At 43.0% G+C, this 22009-nt stretch overlaps 1 protein-coding gene across 1 annotated transcript in view; it reads left to right on the plus strand.

Moving 5' to 3' along the window:
* LOC133863805 (reticulon-like protein B22) overlaps positions 1-22009 on the plus strand; it is a 32302-nt gene that overhangs the window by 8483 nt on the left and 1810 nt on the right. The window contains exon 3 of the mRNA XM_062299905.1: positions 1952-2021. Coding sequence (XP_062155889.1) covers positions 1952-2021 — 70 coding nt within the window. The remainder of the gene's footprint in view (positions 1-1951; positions 2022-22009) is intronic.

A 22009-nucleotide genomic window follows, 5' to 3' on the forward strand; every position in this document is an offset into this window, starting at 1 on the left:
GAGTTACATTCTTACTTTATTTGGGGTGGTGGGTTATGCCATGAAGGGTGCTGGAATTGTTGACTAGCTGGGGCGTGTCGTTTGGGTATGGTCCAACTAAAGAAGTTTGTCGGTTAGTTCCGTTGTGTTTAATGTGGTGTATTTGGTGGGAGCGGAATACTCGGTATTTTGAAGATGTAGAGACATCGATGTTGGAGTTACGGAAGCTTTTGCTTAGCACGTTATATATTTGGATAGCGGCTCATCATAGTTTGAATGTTTTTTCTTATGCAGATGTTTTAAATTTATTTTCTGTTCGATCCTATTAGGGGTACTCTTGTATACTTCTTGTGTATGAGAGTTGTGCCCCTCTGCGCTTTATTAATTAATTGACATTACTAATTCCTTATAACAAACAATTCACACTTGAAAAATAATTCTTTATAATTTTTTTTCTTTTCTCATAATCAGTCACACACAAATTACCTTGTTGAAGAGTATAGAACTGATCAAGATGATCATCCTGAAGATCTCGTAGAAGAATCTCTATTTTAAGAAGTGATTTACCCTCTGGCCAAGTCAATTCACTCTTGTAGGATCTTCCACGATGTGAAAACATCATGCGGCTCCTGGTTTTGATACAAAAACTGATGTAGGACAAAAGTTCTGATACCAAAATTGATGTAGAACAAAGATGTGATACCAAATGTAATATGGGAGAATTTAGACAGCAACTTGTTTAGGGTTTAGGATAAGCCGCGGCTAGGATTTTGGTGCGAAAACTAGGGGTTTATAGGGTTGTTTGGTTAGGGTTTTGTAGTGAAAAGAGCTGAAAATATTATAGATTGAGGGTTTTAATTAACGTAAGGAATGGGATTTTGTCTGAAGGCAAAACATAGGGGGAAAACTCAAGTCTAAGCTGCTGTTCCTGGGCTGCGAAAAATAACCCGAGAAGGTAATTTTGGTATTTTGTGGTTATTTGGGAGCAATTTGATGGATGGGAGACTTGGGGTTCTTTGGGATTGGACTATGGGGAAATAATGTATGAAAAATCGGATCGAATATTGGCTGTAATTCAAAACAGAATTGCTGGAAACTGAAAAGAAAATAGAAAGAAGAAAAAAAGAGACAAACCTAAACATCACACCTAGTTTTCCTAAGCATCAGAAGTAGGATTCCTTGGCATTTCACCTTGGAAAAGGGTTGCATCACACAATCCTTTCTGGAAATTTCATAACCATCTTTTTTCATTCAACCATCATAGAAAAAAAAAAAAATTACATTCAATTTTTTTATTTATAAGCAATCACAAATTTATTAAAAACATTACATTCATATTTATAAGCGTCTAATACCTAACCCTAATTGACTTAGACTCTTTGGACTTTAATTATTAAAGGCCCAAAATCAAATAACTAGTTAAACCCACCATTAAAATCCAAAACATGATAGAACCTAAAATTAAATCTAATGCACTCAAATTTGCCTATATCTAAAAATTTAAAAATATCCAAATTCCTAAAATTTAATCAAACTAGAATCAAACAAAACCAGCTTATTGCTTCCTGTAGCACTGAATAGTTAATTTTTTGAAGTGCATTGTGCACCTGTTGGTCTTCATTTACCAAATGCCTTGGAGGGGTTCCTCGTCATAAAAAAAATAAAAGATAAAAAATAAAATGAACTTACTCATTGATTTTATTGAAGAACTTATTGGCCTGAGTTCTGTGCAACTTTAAGACCCTTTGGCAAGCAGTTCATCCCAGCTCCAAATTTATCGAAGTTTTGATTCTCTCTCTTCCCCCACCCCCCCAACACCCACTCCCCACCTTCCCCCTTTTTTTTTTTTTTTGGTCCTAAGTGGCTCATTTCATTGTAATTTGTGGTGACATAATCAGAGAATAAAATTACTACCCTTTTGTTACGGTGGTTGTGGCCAGAGAATTAATACATGATATAAATCTCTTTTCAGGTGGTGGTTTGTCTTTACATACTATCAGCTTTGGGACGATTAGTTTCTGGTGTTACAGTTGCCTATGCTGGTATGTTGCCTGTTATTCTGTATATAATACATATATTGCAACTAGGATTTACTGCTTGTTTGGTACTTAGAGCAGAAAATCTTGATAACAATTAGAGCATAAAAGCTTGATGAATGTCTAAGGGTGAGAAACTTACTCAGAGAGTGGAAAGTTGATGTTGTCTGTTTTCAAGAAACTAAGCTTGAAGTCACGTCTTGTAGTGTTGTGTATAGTTTGTGGGGTCGCCATCATGTGGATTGGTGTTGTTTGGATTCTAGAGGGGCTTCAAGTGGTGTTTTGATTATGTGGGATAGGAGGGTGGTGGAGAAGATCAATGAGTGTGTGGGGGAATTTTCACTTTTAGAAATGTTGAGGATCATTTCACCTAGGCTTTTGTGGGCGTCTATGACCCTAATTTTGATAGGGATAGAAGGCTTCTTTGGGATGACTTGGCTGGTATGCTCAGCTGGTGGAACTCGCCTTGGTGTATTGGATTAGACTTGTTATCCGATAATGATAAGTGTAAAGTGTTAGAGTTAGATCAAGAGTTGTTATTAGATAATGATAAGTGTAAAGTGTTAAGAGTTAGATCAAGACTCTGTCTCTGTGGATAATCTTTAGACTAGTTATATTCTATTAGTCTAGGTCTCTTTAAGTCTTGTGATAAGGTAGATAGTTATTAGTACTAGAACTCTTCATGTAAAAGATATCTAGTGTAAGCTAGATGATTTATTCTCTATATATTCCAACACTGCCATACAATTATGGTATGCATTTTTACCTACATATCCTAAAATCCTATATGGTATCAGAGCCAGTCAAGACTAACGTCTATGGCTGCTCCCACCTTTGAAACCGATTCTACCACCTCCAACCCACCGCCTATCTCCATCCCAGTTACTTCCCCTATTCTTATTCAGAATGTGCACCATCACATCTCTGAAAAACTAACCCAGGATAATTACATCCTATGGCAATTTCTCATGGTTCCGTTTCTTGAAGGCCACAACCTCTTCAATTATGTTGATGGCACCTTCCCTCAGCCTCCAAAACTCATCCCTAACTGAACCTCTGGTCTCCTCATCCTCAATCCCGATCATTCTCCATAGTATCATCAAGATCGCATTATCTTCAGCGCCATCATCTCCACACTCTCGGTGGAAACACTGCCTCATGTTATCGGCCTTACAACATCTCGGGAAGTCTGGGTCACTCTCAAAACTCTATTTGCTGAGCAGTCCCAATCTCGGATCCTCCAACTCAAGCAACAACTATCCAATCTGAAGAAAGATGCTCAAACTGTCTCTGCTTATTTCCAAAAAGTACAGGGAATTGCAAACCTCTTGGCTGCCATTGGAAAGCCTGTCAAAGATTCTGAATTAATCTCAAACATCCTTGCCGGACTGGGTGCTGATTATGACCCCCTTGTTACCTCTGTCACAACAAGGCAGGATTCTATCTCTCTTACTGACCTTTATGGCTACATGTTATCATATGAACTGCGTCTGGAGACTCACAAAACAACCCTTGATATCAACATCTCTACTGCCAACACTGCTCAACGTCAAAGTCCTAGCTATCCAAGGAACAATCGTGGCTCCAATACGGGCTACCGCAACACTAATTTCTCTCGTGGCAGGGGGCGTGGCCGTGGTCAAGGACCACCTCATCAATATTCCTTTTCTGGCCCGTCCCAACGCCCTACATGTCAAGTTTGTCACAAGCTAGGCCACACGGCTGCCACTTGCTGGTTCCGGTTTGAACAAGGATACCAATCTGAAAGCTCTCCCCTAAATGCAAACTTGGCTTCCCTCCCTACTGCATCTGACTCTCAATGGTATCATGACACCGGATCTAATGTCCATCTCACGAATGAGCTGGCAAACCTCAATATGCATGCTGAGAACTACAATGGCACTGATTAGATCCGAGTGGGCAATGGGCAAGGTTTGCATATTTCAAATTCTGGTCGTGGACTCTTACCCACTCCCTCACGTAATTTTCATTTATTCTCTCTTTTTCATGTTCCTTAAATACAGAAAAACCTTATATCCGTAAATCAATTCACACGTAATAACCATGTTTTCATTGAGTTTCACCCTACCTTTTTCTGTGTTAAGGATCTTCAAACTCGTCAGTTGCTCCTTCAAGGCCCGAGTAAGCTCGGTCTCTATCCATGGCCATCCTTTGCTGCTGCTTCTTCTCGGTCACCTGCTGCCTTCCTTGGTGAAAAAGTCTCCCTGGATCAGTGGCATCTAAGGCTTGGTCATCCTGCCTCTCCAATCATCAACCAAGTTGTCCAGTCAAAAAACTGCCCGTGTCTTCATCAAAGTCCTCCTCCGTCTGCTCTCCATGTCAACAGGGCAAAAGTCACCGTTTTCATTTCAGTTATTCACCTTCTATTTCAAATTCTCCCCTTCAATTGCTGTTTCTTGATGTATGGGGCCCTGCCTCTGTAAATTCTGTAAACAACAATCGTTTCTATTTAAGTGTGGTTGATGATTTTAGTAAGTACACTTGGCTCTTTCCTCTTGTAACTAAATCTGAAGTGTGTTCAACTTTTCTTCGTTTCAAACATCTTGTTGAAACATTCTTCAATACTAAAATTAAATCTGTCCAAAGTGATAATGGTGGTGAATTTCGCCCACTTCAATCTGCCCTTAATTCCATGGGAACCTCTTATAGATTAAGCTGTCCACACAACCATCATCAAATGGGAACTGTTGAAAGAAAACATCGCCACATTGTTGAAACAGGCCTCTCCCTTCTTGCCACTGCAAATGTACCTTTAATCTTTTGGGATTCAGCTTTTGAAACAGCCACTTATCTCATCAATCGTCTCCCATCTAAAGTTACCAACAGAAAATCTCCCTTTGAGTCTCTCTTTCACACTCCTCCCGACTACAAATTCCTTAAAATTTTTGGTTGTGAATGCTGGCCCTTTCTTCGCCCTTACAACTCCTTTAAACTCTCCTTCCACTCTTCCCCGTGTGTTTATTGGATATAACAAACAACATCTTGGCTATAAATGTCTTCATCTTCCCTCCGGTCGAGTCTATATTGCAAGACATGTTGTCTTCAATGAAAACAGCTTCCCCTTTTCAACTCCTACTCCTACTACAACATCTACTGTTCCTATCACACCTTCCTTGATCTCTATTCCCATTATATCTTCCTTAACTCCTCAATCTCCTGCCTCATGTTCAGATCCACCTCTGCTGACCTTTCCAAACACACCACTTACTCCATCACCTTCCCCTACAGTAAACACACCGCCCTCACCTTCTCAATCCGAGCCAGCCTCTTCTGCCCCCTTACAAATTCCTCCAACCCGAGTCCATGACATGACCACTCAGTCACAGAATATGATCTTCAAGCCATCCAAGTTCACTGATGGCAGGGTGAGGTATCCTCCTCAAGCTCTCACGGCTTCCATTGCATCCATCGAAGAAGAACCTACTTGTTTCTCTCAAGCCAGCAAACATCCGGCCTGGCGAGCAGCTATGAATGCTGAATTTGATGCTCTCCTCAAAAATGGAACATGGTCTCTAGTTCCATCCCTTCCCTCAATGAACATTGTCGGCTCCAAATGGGTTTTCAGAATTAAAAGAAAAGCTAATGGCGAAATAGAACGGTACAAGGCTCGTTTAGTGGCAAAAGGGTTTCACCAACAACCTGGAATTGACTTTGCTGAAACTTATAGTCCAGTGGTCAAACCTATTACTATTCGTACTGTGCTCTCCATTGCTGTCTCTGCAGGTTGGGACATTCGACAAGTGGATGTTAGCAACGCATTTCTTCATGGTCACCTTCAAGAAACTGTGTATATGGCTCAACCTCCTGGATTTCAGCATCCTCAATATCCAGCAGCTGTTTGTAAGCTCCGCAAAGCCTTATATGGCTTAAAACAGGCCCCCGCGCCTGGTTTTCGCGCCTAAGTACTCGACTACTTGATCTAAAGTTCACTAGCTCCAAATCAGACTCGTCTCTGTTTATATACAAAGCTCATGGCATCACTGTCTTTGTCCTAATATACGTTGATGACATCATAATCACAAGCTCCCATCCAGCAGCCATCTCTCGGCTCATCAGTGACCTTCACGAATCCTTTGCCCTTAAGGATCTTGGACCTCTTCATTTTTTTCTTGGAGTTGAAGCTACATGGCACAATGCTGATCTTCATCTTTCCCAACAGAGGTATATTCATGATCTCCTCACCAAGACAAACATGCTACTTGCAAAGGCAATAGCTACTCCTATGTCGGCTTCCACTACTCTCAGCCGGTTTGAAGGTTCTACTATTACAGACTCTACTCAATACCGAAGCACGGTGGGATCTCTTCAATATCTCTCCCTTACTCGGCCTGACATTGCCTTTGCAGTCAATAAAGTATCACAGTTTATGCAAGATCCTCGGGACTGTATACTTCCTGTGTACTAGGGTTGCACCCCTCTGCGCTTTTTAATGAAATCTTACTTATCAAAAAAAAAAGATCCTCGGGACATTCACTGGTCGGTAGTTAAACGTATCCTTCAGTATTTAAAGTCCACAATTTCACATACCTTCTGCATTTCAAAGAATTCTTCAAAGCATCTCACTACTTACTCAGATTCCGATTGGGCTAGTTGTCCTGATGACCGGTGCTCTACTTCCGGGTATTGTGTCATTCTTGGTAAAAAGATCTTATCCTGGAGCTCCAAGAAACAACCCACGGTGTCCCAATCTAGTACCGAATCTGAGTACAAGGCCATTGCGAATACAGCTGCAGAGTTAACTTGGATCCAAACACTTCTTCGTGAACTTGATGTAATATCTCCAAAACCACCGATTTTGTATTGTGATAATATTGGTGCCACGTATCTCGCTTCCAATCCTATCTATCATGCTCGCACAAAGCATATAGAGATTGACTATCATTTTGTCCGAGATATGGTCGCTAAAAAGCTCCTTAAAGTATGTTTCATCTCTGGAAAAGATCAATTGGCCGATATCCTCACGAAGCCATTTGCTGCTGCCCGGTTCATCATGTTCCGATTCAACCTCAAAGTTCATCCTCCCACGTCGAGTTTGAGGGGGCGTATTGGATTAGACTTGTTATCCGATAATGATAAGTGTAAAGTGTTAAGAGTTAGATCAAGAGTTGTTATTAGATAATGATAAGTGTAAAGTGTTAGAGTTAGATCAAGGCTCTGTCTCTATGGATAATCTTTAGACTAGTTATATTCTATTAGTCTAGGTCTCTTTAAGTCTTGTGATAAGGTAGATAGTTATTAGTACTAGAACTCTTCATGTAAAAGATATCTAGTGTAAGCTAGATGATTTATTCTCTATATATTCCAAAACTGCCATACAATTATGGTATGCAGTTTTACCTACATATCCTAAAATCCTAAATGGTGCATTAGGGTTGATTTTAATGTTACCAAATTCCCTAATGAGAGATTGGGAGAAGCTTGTTTATACCCAGCTATGTTGGAGTTCTTTGACTTCATTCTTTATATGGGTCTAATGGACCCACTCTTGATGACAGAACTTTTACCTAGTCGAGTAATTAGGAATTACACTCTTGGTCCAGAATTGATAGATTCCTAGTCTCTCTGGCATAGGAAGCTCAATTTTCTGGTGTGTCCCGACAAAGATTTCCTAGACTCTTTGCTCGGATCATTTCTCGATCCTCCTCGACTGTGGTGACTTTCAAAGGGATAGAAGGTCCTTCAAACTTAAAAACATGTGGCTAAAGTGATGTAGGATAGATTAATAGAATAAATAAAACAAGAATTTAAGAGGAAGAAGAGGCAGAAATCGAGGGAGAAGAAGCAGAAATCAAGAGAGAGAGGAAGAAGAAAGCCGAGAGATAGAGAGAATAGGGAGAAGATAATAGCGGCGCACGCTCAATATTTTCATTCATCATCAACTGTGTATTACAATAGAATATTATGCTTAAATAGACTCTTAGACTAAACCCTAACCCTAACCCTAACCCTAATGTGACTAAGGGCCAAGTCCATTATTAAACTACAAATAACTTAAACTTTGGATCAAGCCCATAATCAAATAAAATAAAACTAATACTTTAAATAAAACTAAAGGTCCAATGTATTCCGCATCATTCTCCCCTTCATCGAAAAAACTCATCCTCAAGTTTAGACAACGATGCTTTGGCCCAGGCCCAATCTATCAACTCATGAACGGGCTTTCCCTTTTATTCTTGAACTTGCTGTTGAATATAGGCCAAAAAAATAAACATGGTTGAAAGAGGCCCAATAGGAATTGCTGTTGTGAATATGAAACCTGCAACTTTGAGAGCACAATCAAACAATATAAAATAAATACATTGGCCCTTTTTTTTTAATTTTTTTACCAACTTTTTCCCTTTTGACCAAGGGAGCGACCTCCTTTTCTCATTTAGTCTTTTCTTCTTCCTTTTCCTGAACCAACGACAAGGAAATTCGGTCCTTTTCTTTCTCTCGCCAGTGCTAGTCCTCTTGTCTTTGGCTTTGGAACCAAACATTAAAATATCCGACCTTTTCCTTTCCCTGTAAACCAAACGACATAGGAGCTTCTATGAACTTCATCCGGATTTTGCGCAACACTGCAGTAGAGGTGTAGATCTGCAGCTGGGGATGATAGTTTCGGGTTGGTGGAGACGGAGTGCAGGCTCGGTGTGATGGTTCTATGGCCGGCGTCATAGCCATCCGGTGGTGGGCTAATGACAGCGACGCAGGGCAGGGGTGCTGGTTTGGCTCTGTAGTGGTCACAGCACCGGGTTGGCGGTCGGTCAGGTTGTGCGACGGTAGGCCTGAGTATTTGGGTTTTGTGGTGTGGGTATTAATGGTGGTTGCACGGAATTTTCTGATGGAGCGTCTTTTTGGGTTTGGGTATTTGCTTCGATTTCTTCTAGTTTGTGAACAATAGAGGCTGTTGATTGGGTGTGGGTGAATGGTGCTAGAGTGGTCACGGTTTGTAGGATTTTTGGCCTTGACAGTTTCGGGTTTGCTAAAAGATTGGGGCTTTGTGGTTGTGTTTTCTTTTGAGTGGGTAAGGTTGTGGTTTTGAGCGATGGCAGTGGCTGTGGAAGGGTCGTATGGGGATGGGTTTCACGCTGCGCATAACATTCGTTGAGGAATGCTGCCATCTGGGAGTTCGTTTCCTCCAGGATGGAAATCTGTTGCTGCAGTCGTTCAAATTGTGACTCAGCCATGGAAGCGTTTGGATTGTGAAAATCTGGGCTTTTGGGTGGGACTTTGTCACGTAGCGGTGGCGAGGATTTGTGGATTTGGGTAGGCGGTTGGGGGTCTTGAAAATAATGTTTAGCCCCATACTTCTCTTGCAATTTAATTTTCATCACTCCCCAATCGGAAATAGGAGGAAGACAAAGGTGGTGATGGTATTCTTCAATACTGCGCCATCAAATACGTGCTTCATCCTTGAGCATCATTTTTACGAAACGCACCTTTCGATTTGGAGGGGCACCAATCCATTCAAGATAGTCTTCCAATGCATCAAGCCAATCTTGGAAAGCATATGGATCCCTTTTGCCATCGAAATCTGACACATCTTTGCCCCTGTATTGAGAATACCCGAGAGATCGACTACGATCAAGATCTTCATAGTGCTAATAATTCATGTTTGGATCGTTACTGGGTGAGTAAAAGACAATAAATTTGTGCAAATTCAAAGGTAAGGATTGGGTATGTTTGGGGCTTTTACTTTTGGTTGGGTCTTTGGTTTGATGGAATTTTGATGAGGCTGTTGGATGAGATGGATTCAGTGGTTGACGAGGAGATGAGAAGTGGTGCAAGTTCTGGGAGGCTGTTGGGAGTTTGGGTATTTCGGGAGTAAAGTTGAAACAGGGTACGAAATTGAACGTGGATCGTGATTGTTGTAGGAAACAATCAAAACTCGGCTCTGATACCAAATTTGATGTAGGATAGATTAATAGAATAAATAAAGCAAGAATTTAAGAGGAAGAAGAAGCAGAAATAGAGGGAGAAGAAGCAGAAATCAAGAAAGAGAGGAAGAAGAAAGCCAAGAGATAGAGAGAATAGGGAGAAGATAATAGCGGCGCACGCTCAATATTTTCATTCATCATCAATTGTCTATTACAATAGAATACTATGCTTAAATAGATCCATAGACTAAACCCTAACCCTAACCCTAATGTGACTAAGGGCTAAGCCCATTATTGGATTACACATAAATTAAACTAATATGACTAACTTTGGGCCAAGCCCATTATTAAACTAGAAATAACTTAAACTTGGATCAAGCCCATAATTAAATAAAATAAAACTAATACTTTAAATAAAACTAAACCTAGCTCTGATACCAAATTTGATGTAGGATAGATTATTAGAATAAATAAAACAAGAATTTAAGATGAAGAAGAAGCAGAAATAGAGGGAGAAGAAGCAGAAATCAAGAGAGAAATGAAGAAGAAAGCCGAGAGATAGAGAGAATAGGGAGAAGATAATAGCGACGCACGCTCAATATTTTCATTCATCATCAACTGTCTATTACAATAGAATATTATGCTTAAATAGACTTAACCCTAACCCTAATGTGACTAAGGGCCAAGCCCATTATTTTTTTTTTATAAGTAAATGAAATTTAATATAAAGAAAAAAAGCGCAAGGCGCCCCTCTAAGTACACTGGAAGTATACACAAGGAAACGCCTAAGAAGGCAAAGAAAAACGAACAAGAAAATCAGAAAAGCTAATAGACACGAGTGACAAAAAAGCCTCCGTTCAAAGATACAACAAATGTAAAAACGATGCAACAATATTCTCCATGGAATTCTCCAAGTCTTCAAAACACCTAGTATTTCTCTCCTTCCAAACACACCAAAAATGCATATAGACACCATCTTCCAAACTGCAGCACTCCTTGACCTACCCGCCTTCCACCAACAAGAAAATAAATCGACAACTCTCCTAGGCATGACCCAAGACATACCAAACCGAGAAAAGACATGATTCCACAAAGTAGAAGCCACATCACAATGAAGAAGAAGGTGGTCCACAGTTTCCCCGTCTCTTTTGCACAAGTAGCATCTATCCTGATCTTTCGCTTCCTGAGATTATCCGCTGTAAGAATCTTACCAAGGGCTGCCGACTACGCAAAGAACGCCACCATCGAAAGAGCCTGATTCCTCCACACACTCTTCCAAGGGAAACGACTACCCTCACCGCTAGCCAAGGAGCTGAAATAGGATTTAACCTTGAACACCCCTTTCTCGGAAGGGACCCACCTAAGCCTGTCAACACGATCTCTACTCACCATGGCTAAATGTAACACATGAAAGAAGGATGCAAAAACACCCACTTCCCAGTCATGCGCCTCTCTAACAAAGCTCACATTCCACTGGATAGAGCCACCCAAAACCTCCATATTATCCGCAACGGAAGCATCCTTCATCCGAGCTATACCAAAAAGAACAGGAAAAGCTTCCTTCAACACCCTATCCCCGCACCACAGATCATGTCAAAATTTTGTCCTAACCCCATCCGCCACCTCCAATCTAGAGAAACCAAAGAAACTCCCTCACCTTTTCCTGATATTCTTCCACAACCCCACCCCATGAGCACCTACAGGCTCGCGGGAGCACCAACCACCCCGCAAACTACCATACTTGGCATCCACCGCAACTCTCCACCAAGCTTCTCTCTCTATTCCATACCGCCACAACCATTTACCTAACAAAGCTTGGTTGAACAATAACAAATTTCGAATACCCAACCCCCCATCTGAAATTGGGGAACAGACTTTCGACCACCTCACCAAGTGAAATTTAGATTCTTCACCCAAACCACCCCAAAGAAAATCCCGTTGTAGCTTCTCTAAGCGAGCGGCAACACTCTTCGGGAGATGGAACAGAGACAAAAAGTAAGTAGGCACATTGGCTAAGGTACTCTTAATAAGGGTTACTCTACCACTCTTAGAGAGATACATCATTTTCCAACTAGCCAAACGACGATCAATCTTCTCAACAACCTTGTCCCAAATATGCGTGGACTTATAGGAGGCCCCCAAAGGAAGACCAAGATACTTAACCGGCAAAGTGGCAAACCCACACCCTAAAATGTCGGCTAGCCTTTTCGCTTGATCAACATGCCCCACTGGAATTAAATTTGACTTAGCCAAATTAACCTTCAACCCCGAAGCTTCTTCAAACAGGAGGAAGAGACTCCGCAAATTACGTAACTGAGAATCAAGAGCACTACCAAAAATCAGAGTATCATCTGCAAACAAAAGATGCGAAAAATCTGCGTCACCTATTTTAAAACCTTCCAACAAACCCCCACTAACTGCAGCTGAGATCATACGGCTCAAGGCTTCCATCACAAAAACAAACAATAGGGGTGACAGAGGATCCCCTTGTCTCAGACCTCGAGAGCTATTGAAAAAACCAATAGGGGAGCCATTGATTAACACCGAAAACCGCACAGTTGATATGCAATGAGCTATCCACCTACACCATTTTTCCCCAAAGCCACACCTCCTCAACATATACAAAAGAAACTCCCAGTTAATATGATTGTATGCTTTCTCCAAGTCTATTTTGCAAATGATGCCTGGAACCCCCGATCTAAGCCTACTATCAATGCATTCATTAGCAATAAGAATCGGATCAAGAATCTGTCTTCCTTTGATAAAAGCGCTCTGAGATTTGGAAATGACCTTCTCCAAGACTGACTTCAATCTGTTTGCTAGAACTTTAGCAATAATCTTGTAGATGCCTCCCACCAAACTAATAGGCCGGAAATCTTTGATAGAGTTAGCCCCTGGAACCTTCGGAATAAGAGAAATAAACGAAGCATTCAGGCTCTTCTCAAACAGACCTCTGGCATGAAACTCATCAAAAACCTTCATAATGTCCACTCTCACGAGATCCCAGCACGCTTGGAAGAAGGCCAAAGAAAAGCCATCCGGACCCGGTGCCTTATCACCATTCAAAGCTGACACTACCTTCTTGACCTCCTCCTCTTTGAACGCTCTCTCCAACCAGCTAGCATCAAAATCTGAAATAGAATCAAAGGAAATACCATCCACCCTAGGCCTCCACCTACTCGGCTCATGAAATAGCTTTTGATAGAACTCAACCACGTGGTCGCCAATTTCTGTCTTATTAGAAGAAAGAGTATCTCCAATCAATAAAGAGTCAATAGAGTTGAACCTTCTGTTTGAATTTGCTATGGAGTTGAAGAATTTAGTACACTTGTCCCCTTCTTTTAACCACAAGACTCTAGATTTCTGCCACCAGCTCACCTCCTCCAAAAGAGAACACCTCTCTATCTCTCTGACGATCTCTGTCTTCTTCTGAAGCTCCTCCACAACTAAAGCCCTACTTTCTTCAATAGCATCAATAGCCTGAAGTTCTTCAAACAACTTCCTCTTGTTCCTCTCAACCTTACCAAAAACCTCTTCATTCCAAATCTTCAAATCCTTTTTCAATGCCTTTAGTTTACAAGCAAAGGCAAAACTAGGAGTATCTTGAAACGAGTAAGAATCCCACCAATGTTTCACCTTCCCCACAAATCCTTCTGCTTTAAGCCACATGTTCTCAAATTTGAAAGACCTGTTCCCCCTAGAGAAGTCACCACAATCAAGAAGAATCGGAAAGTGATTTGAATAAAGGTGAGGAAGCCTCTTTTGAGACGACACAGGAAACCGAGCTTCCCAATCAGGGGAGACTAGAAAACGATCAATCCTAGACCACACAGGGGGATCAAAAGTACGTGACCAAGTAAAAGCACCCCCAGCAAGAGGAAAATCCATGATACCCATCTCAGAGATAAAATCAGAGAACTCTCTCATACCAGACCTACTACCCTCACCAGACCTTTCACTAGGGAAACGAGCAACATTGAAATCGCCTCCTATACACCACGGCAAGCGCCACCAACTAAGAATCCCAGCCAACTCATCCCAGAGCAGACTCCTATCCATATCACAATTCGGACCGTAAACACCTGCGAAAGCCCAGACGAAACGATCCACTACATTCCTAAAGGAAACAGCGAGAGTAAAAACCCCCAAACACACATCAACTTTCTCCACCACCCTATTATCCAACATGATCAAAATACCCCCTGATGCCCCCACAGGAGTCTAGACAACACCAATCCACATGATTGCAGCCCCGGAGACTGCGCCAAAAGCTACTCGAAATACCATGAATCTTTGTTTCTTGGAAGCAAATGATATCCGCCTTCCATTCTCTGAGCAAGTTACTAATCCTTAGTCGTTTGTTTTTCTTATTCAGCCCCCTCACATTCCATGACAGAATTCTTGGCTTCATAACACAACTGGATGCCCTCTCGTCTTCCTTTTCCCACGGCTTGAGCATGATCCTCTAGCATTGTAGTTAATGGGACACTCCAAATTCTTAACCTTCCTTTTTCCCTTCTTTCCCCCACCAGACAGAGCTCCCTCCTCACCTAAACGTCGATCCTCTTCAATAAACGACAAGAAATCCAGCAATTGTAACTTATGACCCTCAAACGAAATCCCTAAAATGGGATAAATCTCATTCGCACACTGAATGACCCAATCAGAGTAACCTGAGAGATCCCCCTCTGAATTGGCATAGGAATTAAGAGGAGACACCGAACCCACCAATCCTTCTCTCTCCACCACATCCACATCCCAGAAAACCTTCCCACTATCTGCCACTGCATTAGGCTGATCACCCTCTTGAAACACAACCAAATTTGAGCAACCAGTATGCTGGCTGTTGGAATTCCCCACACCATCCTTTGCTTGCATACAAGGATAATCCTGAAGAGGCATCAACGGCAACCCCCACCCGTTCAACCCAGAGACAGCCAGCTCCCCTGAAAAATCCCCTTTCCAAGCAAATGATCCTCCACCGCCACTACCTGCGCAAGGACCAAAAAGCCTAGACATCTGAGCCCTACCTTCAAACACCGCACTCAGCAAATCTGTCGGCACTTGAAAAAAATCTGCCAGAGCGTCGACCCTGCTCTCTCTCACCGCCAGGTTCAGCTCCGGTTGGACCCTCGCCGGCGACATGACTTCCATCGGCTCGCTGATAGTCACAACAGATATCAAATCCACCGGATCCGGAGAAACCGCAGGACCCACTGTTCCACCCACCGAAAGAGAGATACCTGAGAGCAACGACTATCTCGGCATAGCCAGAGGAACTCCAGAAGACGTCGACGCCTCTAAATCGCTGGACTGACCCGCTTCACTTCTCACCGGCAACCAGTCCGAGCAAGAAAGGACTTGAAAAATCGGCTGGGCAATAGTTTTGCCCTTAGGATCGGGCTCAAAACATACCTGCTCCTGCTGATCCACACCCCCTAGTTCGCTGGACTGACCCACGTTCAACCTCACCCACGGCCAATCCGAGATAGAATGGGCTTGCGAACTTTGCTAGGCTGGAGCCACGCCTTTAGGATCCACGCCCCTGTCCAACTTCATTTTTTGCCTGAAAACTGCCTTGGGCCTGGGCTTGGGCTTGGGCTTGGGCTTGGGCTTAGGCTTAGGCTTAGGCTTAGTCTTAGGCTTGGACTTGGGCTTTGATCTCCCAACATAACTAGAGAACACACCAGCCCCTAAACCATTCCCACCCAAAGAAGCTTCTACACTTTTAAGCTGAGATCCCAAATCATTATCCATCATACATGTGGGACAAGATTTCAAGGACAACTCTGCCAGATTTTCCACACTGCCCAACAACCCATCTACTCTCTCCAAGCAAGCACCAACGTCTACTTTTAGCTGCAGCAACGTATCTCTTAGGCTGAGAAAATCGATTCTATCACCAAGAAGGCAAGTCATGTCAGAAGCCCCATACCCCTTCTCAGCAACCTGACCAACACCGTTTGAAGAAGGAAGTTTTGCCGGAAGATTAACCTGAGCCAAAGAAGCTGCCAGAGCTATGAACCGCCATTTGCCGAACACTGAAACTTGTCCAGAATTGGACGTGGGCATCCCCTCATAGTGCCTCCCCTCCGAAAGTTCCTTTACTCACCTCGGCACTTGGCTACCGGCTCCGAAACAACACCAAAAGGCTCTTCCACCGGTGGTGCCGACCTCGCCAGCACCTCTGCATAACTTCTCCTCTTCTCCTTCCCCGCCTGGGCCTTAATATCTACTGCCACTGGTTTGGACCCAACTCTAAAGAATTCAAAAACCCTCCTTAACTCTGAGCCAAAAAGCTCCCAACCTTTACCAGTTTTACCTTCCGGGACGATAATCGAATCACTTCTTCTATCACCAATAAATTCCTCAACCACCAGAAAACCACCATGTCTGTTGAAGCAACGTTGCGCTAGAATCCGAGGAAACCCTTGTAGAGATTGGTTCCAAAATACCCGAGAGTCTTCCACTCTAACCAGATCCTCAAGGATTCTCACCAACCTAGCTAGCTCATCCCTTTCCAAAAAAATAGACCTCTTCCTCCCTTTGCAATACTCACGAATACGAACCCCTGTTTCGCCTCCCACCACCCGCAACTCAAACTCCTTGGATTCCACCGACCAACTACTTGAAAATCCCATACCTAATGCAGACAAGCTATCTATCTGTACCTATCTTCAGAGTGTCTAAGACATCATAGTTCCAGACTCTATATCCTATGGCTAGCGATTAGCGCAGATTAAGCACTCAAAATAAGCTTCAAGCTAGTATGTGCTATGTGATATGCAAGCAAAAGGTAGAAGTTCATTATCATCTTCTTTTTTAACCAATTTTCTGAACGAATATGGAAGCAGCTATGTGAGAGGTTTGATCTGCCCTGGGTAAGGAGAAATTGCCAAGCCCATTATTAAACTACAAATAACTTAAACTTTGGATCAAGCCCATAATTAAATAAAATAAAACTAATAATTTAAATAAAACTAAAGGTCCAATGTATTCTGCATCATAAAGTTTGAGGGTTCTGCGGACAGGGTGAAACAATGGTAGAACTTTTATCACTTCAAAGGCTCTCTGAGCTTCATTTTAGCCCGCAAGCTCAAGGCTTTAAAAGTTGATTTAAAGAGATGGAATGAAGTGTTTGGCAATGTAGAGAGGAAGAAGAAGATCCTTTTGGAAGAGCTACATGTTTTTGATATCATTATAGGAGAGAGGGCCTTAGGTGATGAGGAGAGAATGAAAAAGGCAGAAGTTGTTGGGTAGTTAGAAAGATCCAGTCATGGGGAGGTGAGTTGGAGCAGGGTCGTGTTGTTAAGGAAGGGTGATATGTGCACACAGTTTTTTCACAAAATAGCTAACTCCGAAGAAGGAAGAACTTGATATGCCACGTCATGCACGGTACCCCAATCCCAAATACGTGGCTTAACTATACGTGAATTGCCCATGCAAAGTGGAGAGGAACTGCCTCATGAAGGTGTGCATGTACAAAGCAGTTAGTACCCCTCAACTATTTCCTCTGTTTCACAGTGGATCAGTTACCCACGTGGATAACATGGAATGTGTGTGTGTCATGCAATGTATGTCATGTTAGTATTGTTCTTTAAATATGGGTTTAGTGGCAGTGGCAGTGGTTGTGTATTTTGTAAATCTAGTTGTGGTTTCTCTCCTACTTGAACTGGAGTTGTCTTGTGGTTTAACTCCCACTCGGAGTGGAGTTCTATTTGTATTCTCTTTCTATTTCAATGAAATAGTAGTTGAGTATCCTTCTCTCTGACCGGGACCCATCAGTGGTATTAGAGCATGGCTACCAACAAAAGAATGAATTGAGAAACTTGAAGCTGACTTGCAGGAGGTCCATGATGGAGTTAGACGCGTGGAAGTCGAAAAGATGCAACGCATGGAAGATTCTTTGAACGAGATCAAGAACTTGTTGTCAGGTGTCAACCCATTCTCGGAGAAGAGTACCAACGGCTTAAAGGAGAAAGGTTCAGCATCCCATGGCTCACCCACAGAAGAAAAGTCACACTAGACAACACCCCTAGTGAAACACCTTAAGATGGAATTTCAACATTTCTCAGGCGACGATCCGACAGAGTGGCTTAACCAGGTTACTCAATTCTTTGAGTACTAGCTAACAGCCCCAAAGCAGAAAGTGGCGCTAGCTTCGTTCCACATGGAGGGGGAAGCCAATCAATGGTGGCAGTGGCTTCAAAGAGGTCAAAAGAATGAACGCTTGCTGATTACATGGGAGTTATTCAAAGAGGAGTTGGTTATCGTTTCGGGCCAACCGAATGCGAAATTTTTTATGAAGCCTTAGCTCGCATTAAACAGCATACATCCTTGAGAGACTACCAAAGGGAGTTTGAGAAACTGGCCAACCGTGTGGTTAGATGGCCTCAATTCCTGGCGGGATTAAAAGAAGAAATTGTGGCTGAAGTACGCATGTTCAAACCGCAGACCCTTAGAGAAACCATTGACTTGGTGAGAATGCGTGATGAGAGGCTAACACGCAAGAGAAGATTGGTCAACATAGACATCCAGAGATCGACCCAAGTCTCTCAAGCTATCATTACAACATCTCCAGGAACAGCACCACCTAAGCAATCACAATACTTCCAATTAAGAAAATCTCTTATGATGAGATGCAATGTGGTGCAAGCTTTTCTAATTGAAAAAGATGGGCATATGCTGGTAGAACATGAAGAGGAAGAAAATGAGGAAAATGAAGGCACTGATGCAAGCCATGAGCTATCGAAAGACAACCTAGAAATTCATTGCCGAGGCATGATAGGTGGTTACAAACCTTCAACATCAATTTCTCACTTTCCACCTTGAGGACAAGGTGCTTGCTGAAGAGGGGAGAGGTATGATAGGCCACATCATGCACGGTGCCCTAATCCCAAATACTTGGCTTAACTGTACATGAATTGCCCATGCAAAGTGGAGAGGAACTGCCACGGGAAGGTGTGCATGTACAAAGTAGTTAGCACCCATCAACTATTTACTCCATTTCTTGGTGGATCAAGTTTTTGTTATTGTTTTTTTTTTTATAAGTAGTAAAATTTTTTAAAAAAAGAGGAAGGTGTCCCTACGTACATAGGAAGTATACACAGGAACAATCAAAACTGCCCACAACAAGAAACCCAAATAAACCCCCAACCCTAAGACCTTAAAACCCATAACCCACATAGACCATACACGCTACAACACGTGAGCCTTGCATTTCCCTCGCCGAGAAGACACGCTTGCATCACCGTAGTTAACAGAGCAATTTAGATTCAACACCTCCCTCCTACCTTTGTTCTTTGGACGTGCAAGCTTTACAATCCGAAGAAGGTCCTCTTCAATGGCATCCTGAAATTCCAAGGAGGGATCCTCGACCTCCGCACCATTCGACACCCAACCCTTGTCATTGGCGGGAATGCCTGAGGAGCTACAACCCAAATAGGAGGGAGAAACGACCGTCACTATAGGCAAGTGAGGACCATCTACAAAAACCTCTTAATCACTAACTTGTGCCGAAGAAACCTTCAACAACTATTGGGGGTGAGGAATTGCTGGAGAAGAACATCCCCGAGACTTAGAGGGCCTTGGCTTTGGAAAACCCTGCCGGAGAAACCCACATCAACACTCATCGTGGTCTGGGTCTTCTTAACAGATTGCGACCTGTGAATCTTGTCCAGCGAAGGGACTAGACAATCATCATTAGAACTTGTCGGAGACGCAGACTGCGGCCTATGCACCACATCCAACGGGGGACCAAATCCATCCTAGAATCCTTGTCACCCAAAGAAACTCCCCGTAAATGAAAAGCACCAAAAGCAACAGACCCAATCACGGAACTTACCGTAGCCGGAGAAGACCACTCTGACTTGACTGAATCTAGAGCAAGCAACACGATGGAACTGGGCTGAGGTGCCAAAAAATTAGGACCAATGCTCACCAGGTCAAGCCTATCTCGGTGAACCTCCGAAAAAACCTCAGACTCAACCTTTAGCAACCCCATCACTGATTCTACCATTGGAGAAAAAATGCAAGCACCCCCCGGAACCTGATGAAAAAGCATTGCTCACCTGGTCAGACCCAAAACCTTCCTCTATCAAGACCTTCGGTGAAGAAATCTCATCAGCGGCTTTGCGGGCTCCTTCCTAACCCAAAGGACCACGCCTAGGACCTTTGGGCTGAAGAGAAGACTTGAAAATGAGCTTGAACCCTTGAATCGACGACTTGCAAACTGGTTTCAGATGGAGAATGGGCTTCTTGTTGCTAGCCTTGACCTAGAATCCTTTGGGCTTAAAACCCAATCAAACTAAACGACCAAGCCTATAATCTTTTGGGCTTAAAACCCAACCAAACTAAATGACCCAGAAGCTTCTTCGTCAAAGCCCTAGAAGCTTCGTCAAGCAACGATTGACAAAACTGCCATTCGTCACTATCGTCTCTTGCTTGTTCTTCACTGCTACGCAGGAAGCTGCTGCCGCTGACAACCCAGAGGACCAAGACTCAAACTCAAAACAATTCACCACCGATCTCACCTCCTCTCCGCCACTTGCCAACTCATAAAAGCCTCCTTCAGTAGCAGATCGAGAGGGATCACCAACAAAGACCTCATACCCACAACCTCCCCATCATCGCTAGCCATCGAGCGTAGGACTTCCGCGAAAGAGCGACCAGACGAGAGTACCACCTCCTTCTGTTTACCCTCCAAAGCAAACACCACGGGCATTAGCATCCAATCCTTCACCTCGAGAAACTCCAGCAACTGCCGCAGCTCAGACACAATTCCGGATCAGCCCCAACCTTGACAGCCCTCCGGCAGCCAAATAACCCCTTTGTGACCTCCCTCAGCGAACGCACCCACCTCAAGGTACCGGCCAAGCTTGTTTCCACCCCCACGGACCATCAAAACTTTCACATCCTTACGGAAGGACTTGACAAAATCCTCCATCCCTAGATCCTTCACCGCCTCCTCTACCGTATCCTTAAACCAAACAGAACAATAGATGCCCAAAAAAATATTCCCAATGAACCCGTTCCTCCTTTCCTTCAAGTGAAACTCGAACTCATCTATCTTCACTGAAAAGGAGAAGACTTTAGCTTCCACAGAGAAGCGGCGCTCCATTACTAGCTGAACCATAGCAGATGAAGCTCGTGCAGCTCTCGAAGCCATAACAGAGAGACCGAGAAAGAAAGGAATGAAAAAATATCAGAGCCAAAAGACAGACACACCAAGACGACGATATCCCGGAGCACCTCCACTTGTCACACTCAGAGACGACTAGCTGGAGCAGATCCCTAGTGGGACACGCCTACACACACCACTCGAAATGCTACTGTGTGGAATGTGGTGCCTTCATGCCTTCATGGTGGATGAGTTACCCACATGGATAACGTGGAATGTGTGTGTATCATGCAATGTATGTCATGTTAGTATTGGTCTTTAATATGGGTTAGTGGTAGTAGTAGTGGTTGTGTATTTTGTAAATCTAGTGGTTTAGCTCCTACCCGAATTGGAGTTGTCTTGTGGTTGAACTCGCACCCGAAGTGGTGTTCTATATGTATTCTCTTTCTATTTCAATGAAATACTTGTTTAGTATCCTTCTCTCTGACTGGGACTCATCAGATCTCCATTGACTCCTTGTTGATTGATTGTACAATTTCTACCAACTGGTTGGAGATCAACGAGCACATTTTTCAGTTTTATAAAAAGTTGTACATTGAGCAGTTCAGTTAGAGGCCTTTGTCGGATAGTTTTTCTTTTGATCCTATTGATGAGGTTGAGGCTAGTTGGTTGGAGAGAAATGTTGAGGAAGGGGAGTTGTTGGATGTAGTGAAAGCTCTATGAATGGTGACAAGGCGTCTCTCCTTGACGGTTAGTCTATGACGTTTTTCCAATCTTGGGTTGTTTTAAAAGAGAACATCATGAAGGTCTTTCGTGACTTCCATGCTAGAGGTAAGTTTGAGAGAAGCCTAAATGTTATGTTCATCGCCCTCATTCCAAAGATTCCAGGGATTGTTGACTCCAAGGATTTTCGCCCGATCAGTCTAGTGGGTGGCATTTACAAAATTATTGGTAAGATTCTAGCAAGCAAACAGGCTTAAGATGGTGTTGAAAAAGAT

Source organism: Alnus glutinosa, chromosome 3 (genome assembly GCF_958979055.1).
Source record: "Alnus glutinosa chromosome 3, dhAlnGlut1.1, whole genome shotgun sequence".
In the NCBI taxonomy this organism is placed as follows: Eukaryota; Viridiplantae; Streptophyta; class Magnoliopsida; order Fagales; family Betulaceae; genus Alnus; species Alnus glutinosa.